Below are 10,092 nucleotides of genomic sequence, written 5' to 3' on the forward strand. Positions count from 1 at the left end.
AGACAGAAACTATGCTACAAAAATAAGTGTAGACTAATATCTAAATCTTACTAATTATTCATCACTGGACATAGGCAATGTTTAAAGAGAAATATACAGCAAATTATTCATCATTGTGCAACACAAATACCTCACGCCAAAAGAACTCACGCTTACACTGCTCAACTTAGTAAAACAGCAGTTACATTATTATTATTATTATTATTATTATTATTATGTATTTATTTATTTATTTTCTGCTTTGAGTTCATCGTGATCGTGATGTAAGTGGCCAATTGGCATGGCAACATCAGGGCACATAAAGATTTATAGACACATACTTGTATAAGAATCAAAGATACACAAATTAGTGATGGTTATTCCAGCTCTTTCTAGTGAGTCAGTTCATTTGACTCAGTTCAGCAATAAGCTCCCAAAAGGCTCTTCATTCAATATGACTAATGGCTTTTATAATTCAGCCAAAGTTAGCAAAAGACCTATGATTAGTATGTGTGCACATATATCACTTAACTTGTTCAGTGTAGGCTAATTATACTAACCTTTAATTGTACATCATTTTGGATTATGTTTCGCATAAAACCTTAAATAATGTAAAAACACCAAACATTATTACCCATGTGTATTAAGTGTTTTATTTAGCTTGATCTATCCAAAACTCAAACCATTCCAAACAGATCACACTCACTGCACTGCTGGACAACAGGTCTAATACGGCTGTCAGGTTGTCAGTACTCTCTAAAAACAAATGTTCAGGCTCAACAAAACATTAACGCAACAGTTTGCAAAACATCAATCATTTTGGGTTATGAGAACTTTAAATTCATTTCAACCAACGAACTACACTGAGCTAGAGAAATACCTTTTCCTCTACGATCAAATTTATTTTAAATTAAAACTTATTTAATAATCTGTATAATAAACACAAGTTTTTTAAATTGATTATTCCTAAAAATCAAGTTGTTCCAACTAGTTTTTTCACATTATTTAAAAGGAATTTAAGTGTTATGTACTTAATTACCATGATTATGAACACAAGTTTTTAAGTTGACAATCATTTTTAAAATTACGTTGCTCCAATTTGATTTTCTCCAGTAGAATACAGCATTTTAAACCAGGAAAAATTAGTAACTTCAAGTTGTATAACAATAGTAACTAGAATCTGGTGTAATTTACACTACAAATATCATATCTAGCCTCTGTGCAGGTTTTATAGACATAAAAGCACTGAATGAAATGAGCAATAGACAAAAAAGAAACACTCTGCATCTACTACTTTTATCCCTCTCATAGAACTATCCACAGTCCAAAGGCTGCTAATTCTGCTCAAAGAGCAAACTAACTACAATGGAGCTAGAAGGCTATATGTGTGAATGACAAAATATAATGTTATCACACGTGATTTATCACCCGCACACGTACATCAACACAACATTCAGTTAGTGCATGGAGTGTGTGTGTCCGTGGAGTGTGGCTAAAAGATCATCCTATTATTCTGTCTTGTATTAATTCACAAAAATAACTAAAACGGGAGACGATTCATAGAGCTGACTCATTCACAAACGACACGTCACTAACACAACTTGGGCATGTATTCTATAATATGGGTAAGACCTCCTTTTAGGCCTGCCAAAAAATATTCCTTTTTATTACTCTGCTCACACGTCATAAAAAGAGAAACCCTTTATTATCACTTACTTTATAAGATATAAATGAAAGGTCCAAATGTACTCTCTCCTTCCACATTCTGAGCGTCTGATTTATTCATTTCTCAACAGAGGCTTAGGGGCAGTTTACACAACCACGGCGTTTTGGGGCCTGAAAATGCACACTTTTCAAAACAGTTTTCAAAATGCAAATTTCTATTATTATTGTTATTTATTTATTTATTTATTTTCAGTATTTTAAATAAACGAGCACACGAAAGGCTAAATATGGGATTGAAAACAGAAAAATCCATCTCCACAATTAAAAATTAAAATAAGCCAAACCCATGCTTGACAAGCATGAGTTTTCACAATTCCTCATGACAGTAAATCATTTTCCATGTCCAACTACCGAGACTCTAAGCAACTGGAGAAACTTTTCCATCTTCAGTAAATCGTCATGTAACGTACCCCTTCTCCTTTTCTGAATCACACAATCTGGGAATATTTTTATATTTTACAGGTCTAAAAGTGATTTACACAATGGGCAATCTGGCAGATGTCTAAAATATTTACAGTGCCAAGTTCTTGATGGCTCCACAATTTTTGAAACACTCACAGCAGTTATTGATAAAGTAATTATTATAATACAAACAGTCCCATCGGACTCACACCCCACAGTCTGTACAAGATTCAAACCTTCAATGAAAAAGCAGAAATATCTCAAAATTCTGTTTTACTCATCTCAATCTGAAGATCACACACACTGTTTTTTTCACACCGAAGCAGGCCTGCCTGCGCAGATAAGAACACACACACACACACACACACACAAACACACACAGGCCTTTATTCACACTTGTCTCCAAAAGTAATTTTCAGAGCTCATCAAACACACATGTCTCCTTATGTATGGAGTTCATATACACACTTTATTCTAGTAATAGCAGAGTGATATCTTCCTAATGTAAGGCTCCCGGAATGTTGTCCCTCACCCAAGTGGAATCCCGCTTGGCATGGACACCCCACTCATTTCCAGCACTCACTCAGCGGGGAGAGCTCAACAATTGAACACCGCCACAGCACTCAACAAAAGAATAATGTAAAAATAAAATAATAATGTAAAAAATATAATAGAATTAAAACAAGAGTCGACTCCACAAAAGAAAAAGGAAAAGAAAAAATGCTTAAACCAACATTCAGAACCTATAAAACTCTCAAACATCCATCAGTACCAGCATTCAGCAGATATAACATATATCTGCTGTTTCTGAGCATATAACTGAAACAGCCAGCATTCAGCACGAATAACCAGCATAGCAGATACAACCAGCATTCAGCACAAGTAACCAGCATAGCAAATATATTCAGCACAAATAACATATAGACAATACAAGACCTACACCCTTATCCCGCTTCAACACGCCTCTTGCGTGACCCGACCGGGTGTTTATTGGGCCCAATTGCGTTCACTCTCTTGAACGTCTTAACACTGAATTCTCCCTAGAACTTTTAAACACTTCTTAAACACTCTCGGCACAGTGTACAGTGTCAACCACTTCACTCCGACTAAGACACATCTGCCCGTACAGCAGTTTAGCAAGTTCACCGTATAACACTGTTAGAAATCCATACTCCTCAGTATTCAATCTGACTTCTTATTACACCTGGACACTGCAGGCTTGCAAACACCCTGCTTAAGACAAAACACACTACAATATGCACATATATTCTGCATGCAGTTTGAATTTGTGAGATCCAAAAAACCCTCTTTTCTCAATTTAGTTCATAATTTGAAGAAGATTTTGTGAGGGGAAAAAACACCGTCTCAGGCTGACCCGCAGGAAAACCACGCAAGTATTTATCCAAAAAAGTGGAAGACTGCTTATCTTTAAAATGAGCGGCCAGGCTTGCACAGCTTCTCCAGGGTCAGCCTCGCCGGCTCGAGTCTCCCTCTAGGCTCCTAGAAAATCACGTCGGGTTCACCAATTAAGTTTAGTAGATGTCAAAAAGTAAATAAACTTTATTGAAAATCAATAAAGTGTGAATAATATATAATAATAATAAAGTCTGCAGAGTGTCCGAATTATGCATACACAAACATGTCTTTATATACCTATCTCCACAGCATAGTCTCTGTAGGTGGGGTTTTGCTTTTCCTCGTTGAAAATAGACCAATCTTCTTTTGCCACAATTAAATATTCATGTCTATGCGTTATCTTAAATTTGTGGAACATGCACAGTTAGTTGTTTTTCTTGAAAAGGTTTCATGAGGACAAGGTTTCTTTTACAAAAAAGGTTTCACACAGGCTTGTGTGTCTTGACCTTGACTCCCTTCTTAGGCCTCAATGAGCACCTGTCTCTATCGGTTGTCCCCGCTGATATCTACAGAGTGAACACAGAGTTCATTCAACACAAATCCACTCAGAATAGAACTTGATCAAACATTGTACTATGGATTTAGATTATTCTTCTAACTGTTGATTATACATATAGATTATGTTTTTTAACCAATATTGATTATACGATTATGCTCAAGTAATAATTCTAAATGTTGGTTAAATATTGAATTCACTTCATTAATATATCCAAATATCAGTTACACATATTGTTTGCACTTCATAGATATTTTCCGTACACTCAAGTGGCAGCTTTTTGTCTTGTGGTGTGAGGAACTTCAGCTAGACCCAGTGAAATGCGCAATAGCTACAGTCCTGGAGTTCTTACAATAACGTTTCTCAGCGGGGTGGGCTCCTTCTACAATCAGGGTTTATGTGGCCACCATTTTGGCCAGTCATGCCCCTGTTGATGGAGCCTCTGTGGGGCAACATCCTCTAACTTCGAGGTTCATGCGTTGGGTCAGGCGGCTGAGGCCGATCTGCAGGCCGCGCATACCTTTCTAGGACCTTTCTGTGGTCCTGGAAGGTCTGTCAGGTGCCCCATTTGAGCTCTTAGAGTGGATCTGCTGTCTCAAGCCGGAGGGCTGATTTATCACCCTTGGCCAGAACTATGGAAACTGCGGGTCTGGCCCCTGAGGGGCCCCAGCTCATAGATTCTATTCTCACAACTGAGATTGTAGAGACCATGTTAAATGCTAGAGCACCATCCACAAGGAAATTGTATGCACTCAAGTGGCAGCTTTTTGTCTTGTAGGCTAGACTGATAAAAATGCTTTGTTTTGACAACAGAAACCCTTATAGAATTTGGTAATGGTTTTAATGGGAATTGCATTGGTTTTAATGGAATCTGTAATGGTCCCTTAGGACCTCTAATGGTAATTTGTTGCCGTTTATTGGTGGCATGTTATGTCTAGGGGGTACCATTAAGGACCAATAGAACACCTTTGAAATTTGGTAATGGTTTTTAAGGTTTGTAATGGTATTTGTAGTGGAATCCATTAGAATTTCTGTGATGGTTTTCAGCAGAGATGTGTCACTATTTCCGCTGATTAAAACACCTACAGCTGAGGAACTTCGGTGCTCGTCATTAGGCTAGACCAATAAAAATGATTTGTTTTAACTAATATGGGAAGAGTAAAAAAGAGGGCTATATGTGGGAAAAGAAATGACAAGCGAGGTTACACGGGTTAGTAGCTATCTAGCTAGTGGCTTCAAGCAGTCGTCTATTTGCACGTACAGCATGACAAATAATTAACTGCACTGGAAGCTTTCGTAAAAATTAAAAATAACACCCCAGACTGTGTACGGTACCATAACAAAGACCAACTGCATGTTGATACGTGAAATTCTGGAGGGACGTCGGACAGCGTGGCGCGGTGACGTAATGATGTTCCATTAATCCATCTATGTTCTATAACATGTAAAACGGGTACATGAGAGGAGTATTCTAAAAGCGACTCATGTAAACACCTTAATCACAATGTTATCTTATTCAGAATAAGGTCAATAATTAGATTACTGCTGTTCATGTAAACGTAGTGCATGTGTACTGAAGTGCTAACAGTGAAATCTGACTACCAAAACCCCACTATGCAATGAGCCTTCATTAAAAGCACTCACAAAATAAAAACACTACTCACCATCTACATGTGAACTCCCATCCTCACAGAATGATTCACAGATGTCCGAACCTCCATCTGAAAAACAAAAAGTGGCACCTTATTCACTGCAGTGTAAGAAAGACATACTGAAAACATGTGACTGTATCTGTAAGAAGGGCTACAATGATAACATGAGGTGATGATGCACTGATGTCATTATCTCAGTTGATTCAAGCCTCATACCACCAACGAGTAGCCCGACAAACCCAGCAATAAAATAATTAGGGAGTAACAAATATCAGCTGTTTTGGGGTTTGTGCATGTATCGAGTTAGCACGGGATTTATGTATAATAATGTGACATGTTGTAGTGGTGAGTTTATTCGAGCATCACATTCTCTTCTCTCCTCTCTTTTCCCCTCCAGGCTAAAGATGGTGGCCATGAGAGCGAAATTTTCCATCCCAATGCGGAACTGAATTTCCTGGAGATTCCCAACATCCATTTGATGCGGGAGCCTCTGCGCAAGCTGAAGGAGGTGGTCTACCCCACCATAGAAGAACTTCACTGGCACTCTGCCGCCTTATAGAATCTGTTTTGCTTCTGTATGGGGTAATAAAGTGTAAAATACAGATCATTCACCATAATTTTATATAAAAATCAGTTACAAAACACATAAAAGTCACAACATCCACTCAGCGTGCACTTAAATAGGAACACCTGCTCATTTATACAGTTATCAACTAATCATGTGGCAGCAGCACAATGCATAAAATCATGCAAATACAGGTCAAGAGTTTCAGTTAAAGTTCACATCAAGAATCAGAATGGGGAAGAAATGTGATCTCAGTGACTTTAAGCATAGTTGTTGGAGCCAGATGGGCTGGTTCAAGTATTTCAGAAACTGCTGGGAATTTCACACAATAGTCTCTAGAATTTTACACAAAATGGTGTCAGAAAAAACCCATAAAAACACTGAGTGAGAGACAGTTCTGTGGGTGGAAACATCTTGTTGATAGGAGAGATCAGAGGAAAGTGACCAGATTGGTCAGAGCTGCCAGGAAGGATATACTGTAGTAACTCATATAATCACTCTTTATAACCGTGGTTAGCAGAAAAGCATCTCAGCATGCACAACACATCAAACCAAACCACAGAGATCACATTTCCCCCCATTCTGATGTTTGATGTGAGCATTGTATGCATTGTGCTGCTGTCACATGATTGGCTGATTGGATAACTGCATAACTAAGCATTGATATACTTATTACTCAGTAATTGTTTGAACAGGTATGCATGTAGAGAGCAGCAATGTCTAGCCTTATTTAAACAGCTCCTCTCCTAATCGAAGACATTTCACAAAACAGGAAACAGAAGAAGATAAGAACACAGAGCATGTGTTTTGTTTTGTAGTTAGATATTATGCCCTGAACATACATTGCGAATAATTATTACATTTTAATTGTTAAGTACTTATTTAATTCATTAATATCTACATGTTGTTCTAGACAACTATTTGTGATACCTTGTTTGTGAACCCTTGAGTGTTGTTTTACTCAGTCAGTGAAGTGATGGTTGTTTGACCTGACTGTGTGTGTGTGTGTGTGTGTGTGTGTGTGTAGCTGTTATTAGCAGGTGCAGTGCGTATAGCAGTTAATGGTATAGCAGATAAGGTTGAATGTAGTAAGAGCTTGATGGTGGTGCGCTGCAGTGACGGCTGGGACGGTACGGCTCAGCTCACCTCTCTGGCCATGCTGATGCTGGACTCGCACTACCGCACACTCAGGGGCTTCCAGGTACTGATCGAGGTTTTGGATCAGCTTCGGACACAAGCTGGCCTCGGTGTGGTTGTGTGTGGGCGTGTGAACGCATGTATATTTAACCCCATCTTTCTCTCTCTGTGTGTTTCTCAGCGTGTCGGCCTTGGAGATGAGAATCACGCCAACTCGGAACAATCCCCTCTCTTTGTGCAGTTCATCGACTGTGTGTGGCAGATGATGAGACAGGTCAGTTACTGATGCTTTACACCACAACACTGTTGAATTCTCCAATCTGATTGGTCAGAAGGCGTTGGCGACATTTCTGTAACAGCAAGATTCTGATTCCAGCTGCAAGGGAAATTACAGCTTTATAGTGATGTGCTCGTTTTCGTTTCTATAGTAACAGCTCATTGACTGGGTCTAGTATGGCGTACGCAATACATAGTCTAAGCTTAATCGTAAACATATTATAAACATATTACTTAAAGAAAAAAAACGCATGATCATTGTGATCTAATTAAGATTTATAAGTTATCTATTTATGGAAGTTTTATGGAAGTAGTCTCCAGTGTTACGGCAGAGAGTACATTGCACTTTCCAGTTTCTCAGTAACATTGCAAGTCTTATTAATTTCAAGAGTTAGGGGGGAAAAAAAGAGAGGTTTGTGAGGGAACTATTGTTTTTATTTTAATGTTATAATGTAAGAGATCATAATGAGAACTAACTCTCTTTTCCAGGACATTCCAAATTGTTCTTTGGCTATGCCCCATGTTTGTGCAATGGCTCAGACAGGTTTTTCCTCTTTTCTCAGCTTCAAAATGGCTTGCTTTTCTCCCATAGACAGCTCTCTGGTCTTCATGTCGGTTTATTCTTTTTAACAACAAATGCTGTCTCCACAGGTGAAACCCAGGGCTCAAACCAAGAGAAGACATTCAGAGCTATTCATTCTTTAAAGTCAATTTAACAAGGTACACCTGGGCAGTGAGAAAAACCCATCAGTCACTCGTTCCAGTATTTTTGAACAGTTAATGAATAGGGTGGCTTCAAAAAAAAAAGCTGCCATGTTTTAATCTGTGTAAAACGTCCAGATACTAAATATTAGGAAACGAAAGCTGAAATTCTGATCTATCGTCTCATATTCGTCTTTTATCTCAAACCCAAATGTCACTGTATAGCAAAAGCAATAGAATTGGCCTTGATGTTCCAATACTTTTGAAGAGGACTCTAATTGTAAGAATTAAATATAATTTCCGTACTGAACAAAAGACTGATTATCTGTTCAGGCGTTATTGTGCAGATCCACATTTAAGCATCTTACTATACACTGTTAAACCCAGTGTTTGTGTTCTTTCTTTCAGTTTCCTTCTGCTTCTGAGTTCAAAGAGCTTTTTCTCATCCCCATCCTGGATCGCCCCTACAGCTGCCTGTTTGGTACATTCCTCTACAGCAGTGAGCAAGAGAGAATGGAAAAGGTACGCTCCACATTTCTCCACTAATGGGGGGAGGCTTTCCAGCCTGTTTGATTTTACTGAATGGAAATGAATTTGTCTAAGTGTATTATGACTCTCTCTCTCGCTCTCTCTCTCTCTCTCGCTCTCTCTCCTCTTTTGTTTTTAGGAAGTACAGGGTAAAACGGTCACTGTGGTCCTACATTAACAGTCAGCCGGAGGACTTCACTAACCCGTTCTCTGTGGACTGTAAAAACCAGGTGCTGTATCCACTGGCCAGTCTCACACATCTGGAGCTCTGGGTGGGTTATTATGTGCGCTGGAACCCACGCATGAGACCACAGGTGCTTATACTACAAACCACACTCTATGAAATTATGGGGAAATGCTCAAAAATAGTGCTTCCAATATATACCAAAATACCTAGTTACTTGTATAACTCAACAGTGTCACTTCAGACACATGATGAATGTCACTTTTTATTACTAGATGTTTCTGGGTTTTAACACCAAGTTTGCGTTAAAAAAACTAAACCATTTGTATCAGCACAAAGCTAAAAAAACACAAAAGCTGGAGTAATGGGTCGGTAAGCATAAAAAGTGCCGTACACAGTGGAACTGGACACACGAGGATCTCTGACACTGTTGACTCTTCAGTGGTTCCATTGTCAGTTCTAGTTTGTAGGTACAGGTTTCAGTCTTCAACAACATTGTAGTTTTCTTTTTAAAATGCACTCCTTGGTTGTGCTCACTGCATTACAAACTCAAATCCAACATTGTGAGATTTATTTTTTTAAATGTGTTGAAAGGGAGTTTTCTTGTGATTCCTCTATATTCCTGTATATTTCATGATTGACTGGTTAGAAAACTACATGAATGTACAGGTGTTCCTAATAAAGTGGACGGTGAGTGAACATGACGTGGCTGAAACGATTTCCAAAACACTTCAGGAGCAGCTAGCGATAAAGATTAAGGTTACACCGGCTTGATGATTGATCTTTTAATAATGATACATAAATAAATAGAAAGCGAATGGAATGATTTAGAAAATCGGTGTCCCAAAACGAAACTGATGTTTGTGTGCTTTGTTGATTCTTATGTAGATGCCGCTCCATCAGAATTTGAGAGAGTTATTGTTTCTGCGTGAAGAACGTGGAGGAGCTCCAGAGAGAGGCCACGTCATCCTGCTCCATCTCCTCGTCCTCAGAGCATACTTCTCCCTCCTCACATAGTGGTACACCACTT

At 38.6% G+C, this 10,092-nt stretch overlaps 1 protein-coding gene and 1 long non-coding RNA gene across 2 annotated transcripts; one reads left to right on the forward strand and one right to left on the reverse strand.

Annotated features, from left to right (window-relative positions):
- Positions 1-267: 267 nt before the first annotated feature.
- LOC128604988 (uncharacterized) lies at positions 268-7,505 on the reverse strand. Its single transcript, XR_008385433.1, has 4 exons — positions 7,382-7,505; positions 5,683-6,243; positions 5,354-5,453; positions 268-4,028 (listed from the first exon to the last, which is right to left on the reverse strand). It is a non-coding gene; the product is annotated as an uncharacterized LOC128604988 (long non-coding RNA).
- LOC128604968 (myotubularin-related protein 2-like) lies at positions 6,224-10,082 on the forward strand. Its single transcript, XM_053620086.1, has 2 exons — positions 6,224-7,646; positions 8,759-10,082. Exons 1-2 carry the CDS (start codon positions 7,335-7,337, stop codon positions 8,894-8,896), a joined length of 450 nt encoding a protein of 149 aa, XP_053476061.1. The 5' UTR covers positions 6,224-7,334; the 3' UTR covers positions 8,897-10,082.
- Positions 10,083-10,092: the final 10 nt, after the last annotated feature.

Source organism: Ictalurus furcatus, unplaced genomic scaffold, assembly GCF_023375685.1.
Source record: "Ictalurus furcatus strain D&B unplaced genomic scaffold, Billie_1.0 scf6, whole genome shotgun sequence".
NCBI lineage: Eukaryota > Metazoa > Chordata > Actinopteri > Siluriformes > Ictaluridae > Ictalurus > Ictalurus furcatus.